At 40.6% G+C, this 20,938-nt stretch overlaps 1 protein-coding gene across 4 annotated transcripts in view; it reads right to left on the minus strand.

Moving 5' to 3' along the window:
• The window catches only part of ASCC1 (activating signal cointegrator 1 complex subunit 1), a 120,067-nt gene that overhangs the window by 50,767 nt on the left and 48,362 nt on the right, over positions 1 to 20,938 (minus strand). For all 4 annotated transcript variants that reach the window (XM_021943379.2, XM_009214717.4, XM_031652263.1 and 1 more), the window contains exons 6-7: positions 15,932 to 16,068; positions 7,052 to 7,171 (exon numbers count right to left, since the gene is read on the minus strand). In XM_021943379.2, the coding sequence (XP_021799071.1) occupies positions 7,052 to 7,171; positions 15,932 to 16,068 (257 nt within the window). The remainder of the gene's footprint in view (positions 1 to 7,051; positions 7,172 to 15,931; positions 16,069 to 20,938) is intronic.

Here is a 20,938-nt window from a genome sequence, read left to right on the forward strand (position 1 = left end):
CTGAGAATGATGGTTTCCAGCTGCATCCATGTCCCTACAAAGGACACAAACTCATCCTTTTTTATGGCTGCATAGTATTCCATGGTGTATATGTGCCACATTTTCTTAATCCAGTCTGTCACTGATGGACATTTGGGTTGATTCCAAGTCTTTGCTATTGTGAATAGTGCCACAATGAACATACGTGTGCATGTGTCTTTATAGCAGCATGATTTATAATCCTTTGGGTATATACCCAGTAATGGGATGGCTGGGTCATATGGTACTTCTAGTTCTAGATCCTTGAGGAATCGCCATACTGTTTTCCATAATGGTTGAACTAGTTTACAATCCCACCAACAGTGTAAAAGTGTTCCTATTTCTCCACATCCTCTCCAGCACCTGTTGTTTCCTGACTTTTGAATGATTGCCATTCTAACTGGTGTGAGATGGTATCTCATTGTGATTTTGATTTGCATTTTTCTGATGGCCAGTGATGATGAGCATTTTTTCATGTGTCTGTTGGCTGTATGAATGTCTTCTTTTGAGAAATGTCTGTTCATATCCTTTGCCCACTTTTTGATGGGGTTGTTTGTTTTTTTCTTGTAAATTTGTTTGAGTTCTTTGTAGGTTCTGGATATTAGCCCTTTGTCAGATGAGTAGATTGCAAAAATTTTCTCCCATTCTGTAGGTTGCCTGTTCACTCTGATGGTAGTTTCTTTTGCTGTGCAGAAGCTCTTTAGTTTAATGAGATCCCATTTGTCAATTTTGGCTTTTGCTGCCGTTGCTTTTGGTGTTTTAGACATGAAGTCTTTGCCCATGCCTATGTCCTGAATGGTACTACCTAGGTTTTCCTCTAGGATTTTTATGGTATTAGGTCTAACATTTAAGTCTCTAATCCATCTTGAATTAATTTTCGTATAAGGAGTAAGGAAAGGATCCAGTTTCAGCTTTCTACTTATGGCTAGCCAATTTTCCCAGCACCATTTATTAAATAGGGAATCCTTTCCCCATTTCTTGTTTCTCTCAGGTTTGTCAAAGATCAGATGGCTGTAGATGTGTGGTATTATTTCTGAGGACTCTGTTCTGTTCCATTGGTCTATATCTCTGTTTTGGTACCAGTACCATGCTGTTTTGGTTACTGTAGCCTTGTAGTATAGTTTGAAGTCAGGTAGCGTGATGCCTCCAGCTTTGTTCTTTTGACTTAGGATTGTCTTGGAGATGCGGGCTCTTTTTTGGTTCCATATGAACTTTAAAGCAGTTTTTTCCAATTCTGTGAAGAAACTCATTGGTAGCTTGATGGGGATGGCATTGAATCTATAAATTACCTTGGGCAGTATGGCCATTTTCACGATATTGATTCTTCCTATCCATGAGCATGGTATGTTCTTCCATTTGTTTGTGTCCTCTTTTATTTCAGTGAGCAGTGGTTTGTAGTTCTCCATGAAGAGGTCCTTTACATCCCTTGTAAGTTGGATTCCTAGGTATTTGATTCTCTTTGAAGCAATTGTGAATGGAAGTTCATTCATGATTTGGCTCTCTGTTTGTCTGTTACTGGTGTATAAGAATGCTTGTGATTTTTGCACATTAATTTTGTATCCTGAGACTTTGCTGAAGTTGCTTATCAGCTTAAGGAGATTTTGGGCCGAGACAATGGGGTTTTCTAAATATACAATCATGTCATCTGCAAACAGGGACAATTTGACTTCTTCTTTTCCTAACTGAATACCCTTGATTTCTTTCTCTTGCCTGATTGCCCTAGCCAGAACTTCCAACACTATCTTGAATAGGAGTGGTGAGAGAGGGCATCCCTGTCTTGTGCCAGTTTTCAAAGGGAATTTTTCCAGTTTTTGCCCATTCAGTATGATATTGGCTGTGGGTTTGTCATAAATAGCTCTTATTATTTTGAGGTACATTCCATCAATACCGAATTTATTGAGCGTTTTTAGCATGAAGGGCTGTTGAATTTTGTCAAAAGCCTTTTCTGCATCTATTGAAATAATCATGTGGTTCTTGTCTTTGGTTTTGTTTATATGCTGGATTATGTTTATTGATTTGCAAATGTTGAACCAGCCTTGCATCCCAGGGATGAAGCCCACTTGATCATGGTGGATAAGCTTTTTGATGTGTTGCTGAATCCGGTTTGCCAGTATTTTATTGAGGATTTTTGCATTGATGTTCATCAGGGATATTGGTCTAAAATTCTCTTTTTTTGTTGTATCTCTGCCAGGCTTTGGTATCAGGATGATGTTGGCCTCATAAAATGAGTTAGGGAGGATTCCCTCTTTTTCTATTGATTGGAATAGTTTCAGAAGGAATGGTACCAACTCCTCCTTGTACCTCTGGTAGAATTCAGCTGTGAATCCATCTGGTCCTGGACTTTTTTTGGTTGGTAGGCTATTAATTGTTGCCTCAATTTCAGAGCCTGCTATTGGTCTATTCAGGGATTCAACTTCTTCCTGGTTTAGTCTTGGAAGAGTGTAAGTGTCCAGGAAATTATCCATTTCTTCTAGGTTTTCCAGTTTATTTGCGTAGAGGTGTTTATAGTATTCTCTGATGGTAGTTTGTATTTCTGTGGGGTCGGTGGTGATATCCCCTTTATCATTTTTAATTGCGTCGATTTGATTCTTCTCTCTTTTCTTCTTTATTAGTCTTGCTAGTGGTCTGTCAATTTTGTTGATCTTTTCAAAAAACCAACTCCTGGATTCATTGATTTTTTGGAGGGTTTTTTGTGTCTCTATCTCCTTCAGTTCTGCTCTAATCTTAGTTATTTCTAGCCTTCTGCTAGCTTTCGAATGTGTTTGCTCTTGCTTCTCTAGTTCTTTTAATTGCGATGTTAGAGTGTCAATTTTAGATCTTTCCTGCTTTCTCTTGTGGGCATTTAGTGCTATAAATTTCCCTCTACACACTGCTTTAAATGTGTCCCAGAGATTCTGGTATGTTGTATCTTTGTTCTCATTGGTTTCAAAGAACATCTTTATTTCTGCCTTCATTTCGTTATGTACCCAGTAGTCATTCAGGAGCAGGTTGTTCAGTTTCCATGTAGTTGAGCGGTTTTGATTGAGTTTCTTAGTCCTGAGTTCTAGTTTGATTGCACTGTGGTCTGAGAGACAGTTTGTTATAATTTCTGTTCTTGTACATTTGCTGAGGAGTGCTTTACTTCCAATTATATGGTCAATTTTGGAGTAAGTACGATGTGGTGCTGAGAAGAATGTATATTCTGTTGATTTGGGGTGGAGAGTTCTATAGATGTCTATTAGGTCTGCTTGCTGCAGAGATGAGTTCAATTCCTGGATATCCTTGTTAACTTTCTGTCTTGTTGATCTGTCTAATGTTGACAGTGGAGTGTTGAAGTCTCCCATTATTATTGTATGGGAGTCTAAGTCTCTTTGTAAGTCTCTAAGGACTTGCTTTATGAATCTGGGTGCTCCTGTATTGGGTGCATATATATTTAGGATAGTTAGCTCTTCCTGTTGAATTGATCCCTTTACCATTATGTAATGGCCTTCTTTGTCTCTTTTGATCTTTGATGGTTTAAAGTCTGTTTTATCAGAGACTAGGATTGCAACCCCTGCTTTTTTTTGTTCTCCATTTGCTTGGTAAATCTTCCTCCATCCCTTTATTTTGAGCCTATGTATGTCTCTGCATGTGAGATGGGTCTCCTGAATACAGCAGACTGATGGGTCTTGACTCTTTATCCAGTTTGCCAGTCTGTGTCTTTTCATTGGAGCATTTAGTCCATTTACATTTAAGGTTAAGATTGTTATGTGTGAACCTGATCCTGCCATTATGATATTAACTGGTTATTTTGCTCGTTAGTTGATGCAGTTTCTTCCTAGCCTCGATGGTCTTTACATTTTGGCATGTTTTTGCAATGGCTGGTACCGGTTGTTCCTTTCCATGTTGAGTGCTTCCTTCAGGGTCTCTTGTAAGGCAGGCCTAGTGGTGACAAAATCTCTAAGCATTTGCTTATCTGTAAAGGATTTTATTTCTCCTTCACTTATGAAACTTAGTTTGGCTGGATATGAAATTCTGGGTTTAAAATTCTTTTCTTTAAGAATGTTGAATATTGGCCCCCACTCTCTTCTGGCTTGGAGAGTTTCTGCCGAGAGATCTGCTGTGAGTCTGATGGGCTTCCCTTTGTGGGTGACCCGACCTTTCTCTCTGGCTGCCCTTAAGATTTTTTTCCTTCATTTCAACTTTGGTGAATCTGGCAATTATGTGTCTTGGAGTTGCTCTTCTCGAGGAGTATCTTTGTGGCGTTCTCTGTATTTCCTGGATTTGAATGTTGGCCTGCCCTACTAGGTTGGGGAAGTTCTCCTGAATGATATCCTGAAGAGTGTTTTCCAACTTGGTTCCATTTTCCCCCTCACTTTCAGGCACCCCAATCAGACGTAGATTTGGTCTTTTTACATAATCCCATACTTCTTGCAGGCTTTGTTCATTTCTTTTTCTTCTTTTTTCTTTTGGTTTCTCTTCTCGCTTCATTTCATTCATTTGATCCTCAATCGCTGATACTCTTTCTTCCAGTTGATCGAGTCGGTTACTGAAGCTTGTGCATTTGTCACGTATTTCTCGTGTCATGGTTTTCATCTCTTTCATTTCGTTTATGACCTTCTCTGCATTAATTAGTCTAGCCGTCAATTCTTCCACTTTTTTTTCAAGATTTTTAGTTTCTTTGCGCTGGGTACGTAATTCCTCCTTTAGCTCTGAGAAATTTGATGGACTGAAGCCTTCTTCTCTCATCTCGTCAAAGTCATTTTCCGTCCAGCTTTGATCCGTTGCTGGCGATGAGCTGCGCTCCTTTGCCGGGGGAGATGTGCTCTTATTTTTTGAATTTCCAGCTTTTCTGCCCTGCTTTTTCCCCATCTTTGTGGTTTTATCTGCCTCTGGTCTTTGATGATGGTGATGTACTGATGGGGTTTTGGTGTAGGTGTCCTTCCTGTTTGATAGTTTTCCTTCTAACAGTCAGGACCCTCAGCTGTAGGTCTGTTGGAGATTGCTTGAGGTCCACTCCAGACCCTGTTTGCCTGGGTATCAGCAGCAGAGGCTGCAGAAGATAGAATATTTCTGAACAGCGAGTGCACCTGTCTGATTCTTGCTTTGGAAGCTTCCTCTCAGGGGTGTACTCCACCCTGTGAGGTGTGGGGTGTCAGACTGCCCCTAGTGGGGGATGTCTCCCAGTTAGGCTACTCAGGGGTCAGGGACCCACTTGAGCAGGCAGTCTGTCCGTTCTCAGATCTCAACCTCCGTGTTGGGAGATCCACTGCTCTCTTCAAAGCTGTCAGACAGAGTCGTTTGCGTCTGCAGAGGTTTCTGCTGCTTTGTTGTTGTTGTTGTTGTTGTTGTTGTGTAGCTGTGCCCTGCCCCCAGAGGTGGAGTCTACAGAGACAGGCAGGTTTCCTTGAGCTGCTGTGAGCTCCACCCAGTTCGAGCTTCCCAGCAGCTTTGTTTACCTACTTAAGCCTCAGCAATGCCTTGCCGGTAGATCACAGACTGCTGTGCTAGCAATGAGGGAGGCTCCGTGGGCGTGGGACCCTCCCGGCCAGGTGTGGGATATGATCTCCTGGTGTGCCTGTTTGCTCAAAGCGCAGTATTGGGGTGGGAGTTACCCGATTCTCCAGGTGTTGTGTGTCTCAGTTCCCCTGGCTAGGAAAAGGGATTCCCTTCCCCCTTGCGCTTCCCAGGTGAGGCAATGCCTCGCCCTGCTTCAGCTCTCGCTGGTCGGGCTGCAGCAGCTGACCAGTACCGATCGTCCGGCACTCCCCAGTGAGATGAACCCAGTACCTCAGTTGAAAATGCCGAAATCACCGGTCTTCTGTGTCGCTGGCGCTGGGAGTTGAAGACTGGAGCTGCTCCTATTCGGCCATCTTGCTCCGCCCCCCCCAATTTAATCTTTTTAATTTTTTTTTTTTTTTGAGATGGAGTCTCATTCTGTTGCCAGGCTGGAGTGCAGTGGCGCGATCTCGGCTCACTGCAACCTCCACCTCCCTGGTTCAAGTGATTCTCCTGCCTCAGTCTCCTGAGTAGCTGGGACTACAGGCGCACGCCACCACGCCTGGCTAATTTTTTGTATTTTTTTAGTAGAGATGGGTTTTCACCATGTTAGCCAGGGTAAATTCCATTTCCTGAACTCATGATCCACCCACCTCAGTCTCCCAAAGTGCTGGGATTACAGGCGTGAGCCACTGCACCTGGCCAATTTTTTTTTTTTTTTTTTTTTTTTTTGGAGGCAGGGTCTCGCTCTGTTGCCCAGGCTGGAGTGCAGTGGTGTGATCGCGGCTCACTGCAGCCTTGACCTCCTCAGGCTCAGGTGATCCTCCCATCTCAGCCTCCCGAGCAGCTAAAACTACAGGTGTACACCATCATGTCTGGCTAATTTTGTTTTTGGTTTGTTTTTTTGTTTTTCTTTTTATAGAGAGCTTCTTTCACTCTGTTGCCCAGGCCGGTCTTGAACTCCTGGGCTCAAGCAATCCACCCACCTCAGCCTCCCAAAGTGCTAGGATTACAGGCATTAGCCACCATGCCCAGCCAAAATTAAGATTAATAACCCTATGAAGTTGGTAAAGTTTTCATCCCCATTTTGTCCTGGTATCCACTACAACCGCATTACATCACGTTTGAAACTCATATTCTAAAATGCCATCCTTCCTGCCTCTTATCCTGGAAAACACAAAGGAACCACTGAGTTCCACAAAGACTAACTATCAACACCCGTTACCCAAGTAACTCAGCAGCTACCAGATTAGCCTGGTGCAGGGTGCGCTCCTATAGTCACAGCCACTTGGGAGGCTGAAGCAGAAGGATCCCTGGAGCCCAGGACGCTGAGATCAGCTTGATCATAGTAAGACCCCCATCCTAAAAGTCAGACTTAAAGTATGATACTTTTTCCTACAACAAATTCCTCTTCCAAGAGATTATTTAAAAAAAAAAGAAAGAAAGAGAGAGAGAGAAATAATTAACATGTTCTTTACAATAAGAACTCAAAGAAAAGGAATCAAAATTAATCAAACTTTTGAGGATGATTTTAGGTACCTCTTGATTGAAACAAAGAAGCATTCCAGAAACATACCTGTTGGAGCCATCTTTCATATGGACTTTGGCGTAAAGAACATCCACCATGCCAGGATCATCATTCATGTATTCTATCCCTGCCATCTCCACTTCTAGGGGTTTACCCCCAGAAATGTCACTGCAAAGGAAAAAGCATTAAGATATCTGTAACTGTTTAAGCTAAGAGGGCTATTATATTTTGAAACATGGTTAATATACATAGTCAAATATGTATGTTACTTACATATGTACAAAAACATAGTAGTTGTGTTTTTTCCCTAACATTATCTAATTGCCCTTCTAATTTCAAAATTAGTAAATTTTCAATGCACACAAATTGGAAAACACTGGAAAGTATTTCCAATGTCACACTATATTTATCCCAATACCAGTTTATTAGCACGGTCTCATAGAGAAAGTCAAGAGATGACAGTTCTGATCCATAAAGACATTTACTATCTTGGCTCATCTCTCAGGTGCCCATCTCTACTATTTCAACAAGTTACAAACAGCGTTTCACTCATATAACAAAGGTGGAGGTGTAAACTGATATCACATCTTTATTTATTTTTTTGTTTGTTTGGTTGGTTTGTTTTGTTTTGAGATGGAGTCTCGCTCTATTGCCCAGGCTGGAGTGCAGTGGCACGATCCTGGCTTACTGCAACCTCCACCTCCCGGGTTCATGTCATTCTCCTGCCACAGCCTCCCAAGTAGCTGGGACTACAGGCACCCGCCACAACGCCCAGCTAATTATTTTGTATTTTTAGTAGAGACAAGGTTTCACCATGTTAGCCAGGATGGTCTTGATCTCCTGACCTTGTGATCTGCCTGCCTCGGCCTCCCAAAGTGCTGGGATTATAGGTGTGAGTCACCTCGCCTGGCCTTTTTTTTTTTTTTTTTTTGAGACAGTTTTGCTAGTCGCCCAGGCTGGAGTGCAATGGCACAATCTCGGATTGCAACCTCCGCCTCCTAGGTTCAAGTGATTCTCCTGTCTCAGCCTCCTGAGTAGCTGGGACTACAGGTGCTTGCCACCACACCAAGCTAATTTTTGTATTTTTAGTAGAGATGGGGTCTCACTATATTGGCCAGGGTGGTCTTGAACTCTCGTCCTCAGGTGATCCTCCCGCCTCGGACTCCCAAAGTACTGGGATTACAGGCATGACCCACTGCCCTCAGCCTGATATCACATCTTTACAAGCAATCTGTCAATATTTATGAGAAGTCTTCTTCAATAAAAACCCTTTCCCCAAGCAATTCCATTTCCAGGAGCCCATCCTAAGGAAACAATTATGAATTCAGTTACACATCAACTTGTGTAACTGTTGATAAAGAAAGTTCTCCTTTACAGAAGAACTCCAAAACTAGTAAACGCAGAAAGAACAATGAAATTAGAATCTTGCAACCCCTGATAAAATAATAGATCTCAGCCAGGCGCGGTGGCTCATGCCTATAATCCCAGCACTTTGGGAGGCCAAGGCGGGTGGATCATGAGGTCAGGAGATCGAGACCATCCTGACTAATACAGTGAAACCCCATCTCTACTAAAAATACAAAAAAATAGCCAGGTGTGGCAGCGGGTGCCTGACGTCCCAGCTACTCCGGAGGCTGAGGCAGGAGAATGGTGTGAACCCAGGAGGCGGAGCTTGCAGTGAGCCAAGATAATGTCACTGCACTCCAGCCGGGGCGACAGAGTGAGACTCCATCTCAAAAATAATAATAATAATAAAAATAATAATAATAGATCTTGACAATGATCACCAATGGCTGCTAAAAACTTGGGCAAAAGGCTGGGGGAAATATAAAGTGACCTCTCTAAAGAGGAGCTCTATAAACAATGGTCATGACCACACCTGAACCAACTGACCAAGCTGAATATTAACAGTAAAAGAAACAACCAGACAAATATGTGCCTCTTAGCATGATGCAGTAAGAATAGACTCATATTTATGAGAAATAATTTATGCATAGGGTTTTTGTTTTTGAGACAGGGTCACACTCTGTCACTCAGGCTAGAGGGCAGTGACGTGATCTTGGCTCATTGCAACCTCCACCTCCCAGGTTCAAGCGATTCTTGTGCCTCAGCCTCCCAAGTAGCTGGAATTACAAACGTGTGCCACCATGTCCGGCTAATTTTTGTATTTTTAGTAGAGACTGGGTTTTGCCATGTTGCCCAGGCTGGTCTCGAACTCCTGGGCTGAAGCCATCAGACTGCCTTGGCCTCCCAAAGTGCTGGGGTTATGGGTGTGAGCCACTGCACTTGGCCTATGCATAGGGTTTTAAATGAGGCATAAAGTTTTGTTTCGAGTATCAAAAGATTGGCAACAGACTAAAAGTCAAGTAACATGGTACTGATTAGATAAACTATAATACTATGAGCAATAAATAAACTATACATGTGACTAAGGAAGCTTTTAGGTACTGATATAAAAAGATATAAAAAACTGATTAAAAACATATAAAATAATATATAAAACTGATATAATAAATTATATTTCTAAGTTTTAAAAAAGGTCTACAACAATGTGCATGCTATGCTACTTGTACAAAAGATGGAGGTAAGAAAAAATATATGTTATATATATTTGTTTACACATCTATAAAATCCCTGGAAGGATACAGAGAAAGTGACACACTGGTTGCCTCTAGAGAGGAAAGTAGGTGGTTGATGAATTTCAGTGGTAGAGAAACTGCACTGCATATCCTTTGCAACTTTAAATTTTTGAACTATGTAAATGTATTATCCATTAACAAGTTAAAATTTTAAAAAATATCCAAAATAAACCAAAACAAAAGTGTATATACTGAATAATTCTATTTGAGGACATTAAAAAACAAACCAACCAAATCTATGCAATAGAAATCAGAACAGAGGTTGCTTCTGGGAGAAGTGAAGTCACTGGAAAAAGGCATGAGGGACCCTCATGGGGTGATGGCAATGTTCCACGTCTTGATTTGGGTGAGGTTGCACAGGTATAGACATTTTGTCAAAGCTCATCAACTACACCTAAGATCTGTGCATTTTTACTGTAAGTAAATTACACATCAAAGGAAAAACATACATATACGTATCCCAAATGTTAATGGTAATTATTTTTAAGTGGTAAGATTACAAGTGATATTTTATTTTTGTGTATCTATAATTACTGGCTTTCCTAAAGTTAACATGTATTACCTTTGTGTTAAGTAAAGCTCCATCATCCTGTTTTCTTCCTGGGCCCCTTATTAAAGAAACTTGTACTCCAACCAGAAAAGGCCTTGTTGTGCCATGCTGAAACCCAATTAAAAATCAGCTCACTGCACAGTCTTCTCCAAACCCCAGGAGGATAGGCACTTTCTCCATCTTATCCACATCTATATCCTCAAAATCTGACACCATGCCTTATACAAAATGGGTGTTCAATAAATCTCTGGTAAACACTAAATGGACGTTTTAAGGGGGAAGCTGTTCTGGACAATTTTGAGAAGAATATGGTCACAGGCTGATATATTAGTTGAATATGTGTCCCTGCACAAATCTCCTGTTGAATTGTAATCCCTAATGTTGGGGGTGGGGCCTAGTGGGAAGTGTTGGGATCATGGGGACAGACCTCGTCAATGGCTTGGGACACCCCTTGGTGATAAATGATCTCTCACTCTGAGTTCGCACAAAATCTACTTGTTTCAAAGTGTATGGTACCTCCCCTGCCACTCTCTGTTGCTTGTTCCTGCTTTTGCCGTGTGACATGCTTGATCCCCTTTACCTTCTGCCATAAATGAAGCTTCCTGAGGACTCCCCAGGAGCCAAGCATGCTTCTTGCAAACCTGCAGAACTGTGAGCCAATTAAACTTCTTTTCTTTATAAGTTACCCAGTCACTGGTATTTCTTTATAGCAATAATGCAAGAACAGCATAATATACATGCTATATTGTCATTAAGTAAAAATGTGGTGCTGCCTTAAAAACAAAAGGATCAGGCCGGATGCAGTGGCTCACACCTGTAATCCCAGCACTTTGGGAGGCTAAGGCGGGTGGATCACGAGGTCAGGAGATCGAGACCATTCTGGTTAACATGGAAAAACACGGTGAAATCCCGTCTCTACTAAATATACAAAAAACTAGCAAGGCGTGGTGGCGGGCACCTATAGCTACTCGGGAGGCTGAGGCAGGAGAATGGCATGAACCCAGGGGGTGGAGCTTGCAGTGAGCAGAGATTTCGCCACTGTACTCCAGCCTGGGTGACAGAATGAGACTCGGTCTCAAAAAAAAAAAAAAAGAAAAAAAAAGAGATTTTAGGATCAATCGAAAGACAGCTGGAAAAAAAGTTGTCTTGACATTGAACCCAGGTCATGGGGATGCTTTGTAGCCTAGGAATCCTAATAGTAAAGATTCCCTTAACACTTCAAGGCCTTATTATTGCATAAGACCAAAACTTTTCTCAGTACGAAATTAGTAACTCAACTATTTTAGGCAGATACTTTTCTTTCCATGTTGCCCAATGTGGTCTCAAACTCCTGGGCTCAAGCAATCCTCCCAGCTTGGCCTCCCAAAGTGCTTGGGTTACAGGCCTGAGTCACTGCGCCTGGCCCAGATACTTTTTCTAATTAAGAAAAATTACAGCCCTGATCATAATAAGTCTTCCTATAGCCACCTCTAATAAGAAGTGAAACATTTCAAAACACAAGCCAAGCTCTGAACTGTCATCTGAGGTATGTAGCTTCAATCAATACAAAATATATCTCCATTCCAAGCACTAGCCAAAGAATTCAATTTGAAAGATTGCCACTGAATCCTATCAAAGTGAAGTCAAAAAAGTCTGTTTGAAGAAAAGTTTCACACTAAATATACATCCCCCACCATTTCTAAAGCTCTCACCCTGCATAGTTAAATCACCAGAAAGCATCACACCATTGGCTTAGATTCCCACTAAAATGTTTTTAATGGGTTATATTTAATGTTACATCTGCAATTTCTAGGGTCAACAGAAGAAAGACCCATAAGAACAATGTTTTTATCTTCTGCAAAATTCCGTTAAAGACACTGTCCATCATCATTTAGCATTCTTTATTAAGATTTACATGACAAACTTTTGACAGACTGAGAACCAGAAAAGGTTATTCTCCTGAAAAAACTGTTATACTGGGGTTGGCTGCACAACAGCCTGAGTGTACTTAACACTACTGAACTGTGCACTTAAAATGGTTATGATGGCAAATTTTATGTTGTATTTTACCACAACTGAAAACTTTTTTAAACTATAAAAAAAAATTGTCATACTGCTTTTTATCAGACAAGAACTATAATAAGTGGTGTACTTCTTTTTGTAATTTAGTTCAAGTACACTGGTGTCAGAAAATAGTACCAAACTTTAATGCTCAAGTACAATTAGTATCTTACCTTGATTTTCAGGTACAATTTTCTCCCTATACCATCCTTATGGTTTCTAAATCTCTGACTGTAACATTTCTTTTGTATACATGTCCTCTTAACTACCTCAAATACTTGGAATTAGATGGGGTACTAAGAACAAAAAAAAGTTAGAAACAACGAAACAGGATCCAAAGCCTGCTTTATGAGCAGAAACACAAACTCTTTCAACCTACCCCTAAGATTTATCAAGAGGGAGATTAAAGAGCAGGATAGAAATCCAATGGTTTGCCCGATAAACACTTTGTCTTGGTGGCCAAACAATTACATCTGGGACACCAGTAAGCAAATTACTTTCCAACTGATGCCACGTGAGGCAATAATCAGGCATTAACGTTTGTTCATGGGTATTTTCTCTCCTCTTTCTAGTCCCTTTAAACTTCTGTGGTTTGACATCAGACCTGCTGGGAAAACTGAGGCACAGGAGGGTGCTGCTGGGACTGAAGAAGAGCTGCACATCTGTCAGACTCCATACTCAGAGCCAGTGCACGGTCTGTGTCCTACATCTCACAAAGAAAAGTCAACAGGGACACAGCCGGAGCTTCCGAATTTACTAAACACTGAATAATTCATTCAAAATCTATAGAGCTACATAAGCCTTTCACTGAAAAACTGAAACAAAAATCCTGTTTTTGGTCTTATAGCATCCTTCAAATTAAAAAACTACCCCCAAATTTAAAACGAATACTCAACTACTCATTTCTTTAATATAGCCATATAGCACCACAGTTTAAATCAAATTCCAATATAGCCACATTTATTTCAATCCTTCAATTTTAAAAACCATCAAATTAAACTACAGCACACTATGTACAGGTCTGTTCATTTTTCAGTGTTTTCCTTTCATATTTTAATTTGGGACCACTACACCATAAAAGGTTCAGGTTAGAAATGCCATTATTTACAATTTTTTTTTCTAAGTATATACCAAGCACAAAGATTACGGTCAAAGAGCAAGAAAAAATTCAATGATCCAATTTACTGATTTACTTACCAGAGCTTTAACAGAAGTACCCTTTTTGTTTTTTTAAGAAGTAGTCTCTTCTCAGAAGTAAATCGGTTTTGCACTTTTTAAACAAATGCATGTGACGGGGGAAATTAGAAGAAGGTTGGGGAGGCTTGCTTTATTTTACTCGCTGGTTCCACATCTTTCCAGCTTTTTAAAAAGAGCATCTTTAAACAAATTTTTGCATGCACTGCAGATTTTTGGCAGGGTAACTTTGTCCTATTTCAAAAGCTTTGCTGAATTTGAAAAACTACAATTACTGTTTTCATACTGTCATGTCAAAAATTCTGAGGAACTATTAAGACTGCTCTTTATTCCCTAGGCACACTAACTCTGACATGCTTAAAGGGCTCCGATTTGGCATTTAGTCACAAAAGGCACCAAGAGACATAAAAGGGAGGAACTCAGCTAAATCTTCCCACAGATTAGGATAAAGCTTCAGTGATTAAAAACCTGTGACCTGATTTTCAAAAGGTAAAAAGAACAAATACTTCTCTAAACAAATATTTTATCTACCTTTAAATTTTTTTTTAGCAAGATTATCCCAATGGCAGCCAAGGAAATGCAGCAGCTTTCAGTTTAGTTTAGCAAAAAGTAAACTGGAAACAAGTTAAAGTATCAGAATTGATCCTTAAACCAGGTAAAACTGCCCTACTTTGTAAAATAAAGCATAATGTTTTGCTTTATACAAGGGAAACGGCAAGTATCTAATGACAAACACCAAATTATTTTGCATTTCAGGTAAGATCTAAAGAAAACAGGTATGTCTGTTACTGAGCAAAGAACATGACAAGAAGTGTTTTTGCTCTCTCAGATTCAGAAAGGATAGGAGACTGCAAACCCTATCAGATTATGATCTTGCTCAAGAAAAATAGTTTATCTTTAAAACAATTAGTGGAAAAGGATAACTGGCCCATAAAGTGTTTATGTTACACAGTTTCTTTTCTTTTTTTTCTTTTTTTTTTTTTTTTTGAGATGGAGTCTCGCTCTGTCGCCCAGGCTTGAGTGCAGAGGCGCCATCTCAGCTCACTGCAAGCTCCGCCTCCTGGGTTCACGCCATTCTCCTGCCTCAGCCTCCCAAGTAGCTGGGACGACAGGCACCTGCCACCATGCCCAGCTAATTTTTTGCAGTTTAGTAGAGGCAGGGTTTCACCGCGTTAGCCAGGATGGTCTTGATCTCCTGACCTCGTGATCTGCCCGCGTCGGCCTCCCAAAGTGCTGAGATTACAGGTGTGAGCCACCACACCCAGCTACACAGTTTCATATACGACATAACTAGAGAAAAATTTTAGATCCTTTTACCTTGTTCTATCCAATGAACCAGGTAAACCATTTCTATAAGGCCATGTTAGAATAGCATGGGGCCTGCCTACAAGAATGGAATAAAAAAACTATTTGAGTGAATTGGCTTTCACATTTCTCTCCTTTGTCAGTCTTAAGTAAAAGGAAGAAAGTAAAGGGAAATACGGGAAGATATGGTTCTTTGAAATAAAGCTGTTATGTCAGATGTATGTGTAAATTAAAATTTTACAGTAAAAAAGAGTAACAACTCTGCCCTCAGAACAGTAATGCTTTCCCTGAGTCAAAACAGATTGCTTAGACTATTTCTGGTATCCTTTTTGAACTGGCTGGACATGGCAGCTCACACCTGTAATCCTAGCACTTTTGGAGGCCGAAGCAGGAAGGTTGCTTGAGACCAGGAGTTTGAGACTAGTCTGGGCAACAGAGCAAGACTCTGTCTCTAAAAATAAATAAATAAATAAATAAAATAATAATAATAATTTTAAAAGGCTTTATCTTTTTAAATTCTCGCTGAATCAAATAAAATTATTTGTACTGACCAAAAAAAAAAAAAAGAAAGAGGCTGGGTGCAGTGGCTCACGCCTGTAATCCCAGCACTTTGGGAGGCTGAGGCAGGCGGATCACAAGGTCAGAAGATCAAGACCATCCTAGCTAACACAGTGAAATCCCGTCTCTACTAAAAATACAAAAAATTAGCCGGGTGTGGTGGCGGGTGCCTGTAGTCCCAGCTATTCGGGAGGCTGAGGCAGGAGAATGGCGTGAACCCGGAGCTTGCAGTGAGCCAAGACTGCGCCACTTCACTCCAGCCTGGGTGACAGAGCAAGACTCTGTCTCAAAAAAAAAGAAAAGAAAGTCAGTGTTTCTAAAATATAATGAAGACTTTCCAGAGAATCGTGTTATAATGTTTGGGTTACTGTAGTAGACAGAATAATGACCCCCAGAGATGTTGATGTCCCACTCTCTGGAATTTATAAATATTCTATCTTACATGGCAAAGAGACTTTTGTAGATGTGATTAAGGCTACAGATTCTGATATGAGAGGTTAGCCTAGATTACCTGAGTGGGCTCCATCAAATCGCATGAATCCTTCCCATGTCGTACACCCTCTAGTTCAAAAAAAAGTCTGTAACACCAAAAAGAAGCCAGCCCAGGTAGACCACCCAACCCCATCCCTGAGGATTACTCACTTAATGAATTCCTCTTTACACTTCTGCAGCATCTCACATGTCTGCTGGATCTCTTCCTCACTCAAAAGCACCAACATCCCAATAGTGAGATGAAGCTTTTTAGGATTCTGGAAAATGCTGCTGTCAACCCCATGATCCTGTTATCAAAGGGAGAAAAACAAGAAACTCTGCCCTTACAAAGGCAAATGGCAAGAATAAAATTGAGTCCCCAGAAATACACCCACACACCTACAGCCAAGCGATTTTCTACAAGGTGGCAAGACCATTCAATAGAGACAATCTCCTCAATAAATGATGCTGGAACAATAGAATACCCACATGCAAAAGAATAAAGATAGACTACAACCTCCTACCATATAAAAAAATTAACACAAAATAGACCATGACCTGGAATTCGGCAATGGATTCTCAGATATGACACCAAAAACATGGACGACAAAAGAAATAAACTGGACTTCATCAAATTAAAAAACTTTTGTGCATCAAGAACACTATCAGGAAAGTGAAAAGAAGCCTACAGAATGGCAGAAATATTTGCAAGTAATTTACCTGATAAGGGTCTAGTATCCAGAATATACAAAGAACTCTTCCAATTCAACAACGAATATACAATCTAATATTTTCCTTTTTTTATTTATATTTATTTATTTCTTTATTTTTGAGACAGAGTCTTGCTCTGTTGCCCAGGCTGGAGGGCAGTGGTGCGATCTTGGCTCATTGCAAACTCCGCCTCCCGGGTTCATGCCATTCTCCCGCCTCTGCCTCCTGAGTAGCTGGGACTACAGGCGCCCACCACCATGCCCAGCTAATTTTTTTGTATTTTTAGTAGAGACGGGGTTTCACTGTTTTAGCCAGGATGGTCTCAATCTCCTGACCTCATGATCCGCCCTCCTCGGCCTCCCAAAATGTTGGGATTACAGGCGTGAGTCACCGCGCCCAGCCCAATTTTTTTTTATTTTTTAAGAGACTGGGTCTTGCTCTGTCACCCAGGCTGGACTGCAGTGGCACAATCACAGCATACTGTAACCTCAAACTCCTAGCTCAAGTGATCCTCCTGCCTCAGCCTCCTGCATAGCTGGGATTATGGGTGTGAGCTACAGAACCCAGTTGAACCTAATTTTAAAATGGGAAACGGGGCCAGGCACGGTGGCTCACGCCTGTAATCCCAACATTTTGGGAGGCTGAGGCAGGCTCATCACTTGAGGTCAGGAGTTCAAGACCAGCCTGACCAATATGGTGAAATGCCATCTCTACTAAAAATATAAAAATTAGCTGGGTGCGGTGGCAGGCGCCTGTAATCCCACATACTCGGGAGGCTGAGACAAGAGAATCGCTTAAACCCGGGAGGCAGAGGTTGCTGTGAGCCAAGATCACACCATTGTACTCCAGCCTGGGTGACAAAGTGAGACTCTGTCTCAAAAAACAAACAAACAAAGAAACAAAAACAAAAACAGACAAAAGGACTTGAATAGACTTTTTCTCCAAGGCAGAAATACAAATGGCTAACAAGCAGAACTGGCTAACAAGCACATGAACATTATTAGTCACTTAGGGAAATGCAAATCAAAACTACTGTGAGTTACCATATCACACCCACTAAACTGTCTATAATCAAAGTAATGGAAAATGACAAGTGCTGGCCAGGATGTGCAGAAATTGGAACCCACATACATTGTTGCTAGGAAGGTAAAATGACTCAGTCACTGTGAAAAAGTTTGGCAGTTCCTCAAAAAGTTAAACATAGAATTATCATATGACCAGCAATTCTACTCCTAGGTATATGCCCAAGAGAATTGAAAAAGGGACTCAAATACATGTATAAGCATGTTTCCAGAAGCACTACTCACGACAGCCAAAAGATGGAAATAACCCAAATGTATATCAACAGATGAATGGATAAACAAACTGTGGTATATATACACAGTGGAATATTATTCAGCCTCAAAAAGGAATGAAATTCTGGCCGGCCGTGGTGGCTTACACCTGTAATCCCAGCACTTCGGGAGGCCGAGGCAGGCAGATCACCTGAGGTCAGGAGTTCGAGACCAGACTGACCAACATGGTGAAACCCGTCTCTACTAAAAATATAAAAATTAGCCGGGTGTGGTGGTGTGTGCCTGTAATCCCAGCTACTCAGGAGGCTGAGGCAGGAGAATTGCTTGAACCTGGGAGGAAGAGGTTGCAGTGAGCCAAGATCGCGCCACTGCATTCCAGCCTGGGTGACACAGTGAGACTGACACCGTCTCCAAAAAAAAATTTTGGCTCTGGGAAGTACAAAAAGTAAATATACCTTATGAATCCCTTTCTTAAAAAACTGAGGTGAAATTTGCATAATATAAAATTAACCATTTTAAAGTATACAATACAGCAGTATTTATATTTAGTGTATTCAATGTTGTGCAACCACCAGCATTCTTTAATAGCAAAACTTTATCACCTGATAAAAGCATTCCATACCCATTTATTTATTTACTTTATTTATTTTTATTTTATTTTTATTTTTTGAGATGGAGTCTTGCTCTGTCGTCCAGGCTAGAGTGCAATGGTGCGATCTTGGCTCTCTGCAACCTTTGCCTCCTGGGTTCAAGCAATTCTCCTGCCTCAGCCTTCTGAGTAGCTGTAATTACAGGCGCCTGCCACCATTCCTGGCTAATTTTTGGATTTTTTGTAGATGGGGTTTTACCATGTTGGACAGGCTGGTCTCGAAGTACTGACCTCAGGTGATCTGCCCACCTCGGCCTCCCAAAGCGCTGGGAATATAGGCGTGAGCCACCATGTCCAACCCTCATACCCATTTAAAAAATCACTCCTCTTTCTCCATGTCCCATCCCCTAGTGACCTCTAAGTTGCTTTTTGTCTATCTGAATTTATCTATTCTGGATACATTATATAGAAAGAATCATACAACATAAGACCTCTGTGACCAACTTCTTTCATTTAGCTTGATGTTTTCAAGGTTCATCCAAGCTGAAGCATCATCACTGCTTCGTTCCTTTTTAGAGTTAAATAATATTTTAGTGTATGTATGTACCAAAATGTGCTTATTAATTCATCTACTGATGAAGATTTGGGTTTTTTGCACCTTAGGTATTAGGAATAATGCTGCTATAAACATTTGTGTACAAATTTCTGTGTTGACATATGCTTTCAGTTATTTGGGGTACAGGAGTAGAACTGCTGGGTCACATGGCAATTCTATGTTTAACTTTTGAGAAACCACCAAACCATTCTCTACATTGGCTGAACTAACAAACATTCCCAGCAGCAGTATATGAAGGTTCCTGTTTCTCCACATCTTCACTGACACTTCCTTTCTTAAAAAATGATAGCGATCCTAGTGGGTATAAAGTGGTATTACATTGCGGTTTTGATTTACATTTCACTAATGATCAATGATGATGACATCTTTTCATGTGCTTTTTGGATATTTGTACGTCTTCTTTGGAGAAATGTCTGCTAAAATCTTTTGCCCATTTAAAAATTGTCTTTTTATTGTTGAATTATAAGAATTCTTTATAAATTATTGATACTATACCCATATCAGACCATGGATCCCTTTTAAAGGAAGGTAGGTCTCAAATTTCATTAATCTCATTCTGCAAATGAAAACAAGAAAAAAAAAAGTTGAAGCTCTTCTATTCCAACAGGAACGAAACAGGAATGCTATCACTGAATTGCAAGTTCTTATTGTATAGAACGAAACAGGAATGCTATCACTGAATTGCAAGTTCTTATTGTATAATCAGGTGTCTGGCCTAACAAAATGCCCCAAAGGCAGAGAAATGTATTTTATCAAATGTGAATACCTTACATCCTGTTCTTGGTTTGCCTAAAGCTTACTGCCTAATATTTGCCTTGGCAACAGTAGTTAGTTGATTCTTCCTTTTCTAAGTGTTAATGGAGCTTGAGCTATTTTTACATCTGATGGAAAGTTTTGCGATTCCACACATCAATACAAATTGCCTCACTTAATGAAAGTGACTGTAAGGAACAATCAGCTTTAAATGTGTCAAGGAAGGCTAAGTGCAAGGCTTATCACCCCAGCATCTCTAACCCATGGCCTGCCACATTAGAAAAGGCATGCAAAGCCCCTCAAATGATTTTAATATGCACAACTCCATCCCAAACTACAACTGAGAATTGCTCCCCAGCAATAACGGTATATTTGTTGGGCCCTTGCTCTGCTCCAAACGTTTTCTATGCAACGTACAGACAAATATCTTATGAGGGAAGCACTATTATCATCCATACTTTACGGATGAGGAAACTGAGGCACTGAGAAATTAAGCCACTTTCCCAAGGTAACATTGCCAGGAAGAGATGAGGTCAAAATTCAAACCCAGGCAGTCGGGCCCCAAAGCCTATACTTTTGATCAACATTATATACATAGCCTTCCTAGTAATAGTTGCCCAAAGGGGACTAGGACCATAGGACACCACCCAGAGGCAAGTCCTTATGCATTTCAACACAACTCACTCAATAAATGGATCTAACCACTGTATTAGCCCTGAAAATAAAGAGAATCTCATAATTCTATGAAAGGAAAGTGGTTTTAACATCTGCCTTTTTTAGCCAGGCACAGTGGCTCATGCCTGAAATCTCAGCACTTTGGGAAGCCAAAGCGGAAGGATCACTTGAGGCCAGGAGTTCAAAACCAGCCTGGGCAACATAGACCAGTTCAAGACCAGCCTGGCAAACATGTTTCTTTTTGTAGAGAAAAAAAAAAAAACAACATAATTGAGGTTTTTTCTCTACAAAACACACACACACACACACACACACACAAAATATCTGCCTTTTTTTAGATATGACCCCAAAAGCATAATCCATAAAAGAAAAAATATGGATAAAGTGAACTTAATCAAAATTTAAAACTTGCGCTTCAAAAGATACTATCAAGAAAATGAAAAGATAAGTCACAGAGAAAAATATTTGGGAGAAAGACTTTTGCAAGTCCTATGTCTGATAAATATAAACATAAGAAATTCTTAAAGTTCAACAATAAA

Source organism: Papio anubis, chromosome 11 (assembly GCF_008728515.1).
Source record: "Papio anubis isolate 15944 chromosome 11, Panubis1.0, whole genome shotgun sequence".
Taxonomy (NCBI): domain Eukaryota; kingdom Metazoa; phylum Chordata; class Mammalia; order Primates; family Cercopithecidae; genus Papio; species Papio anubis.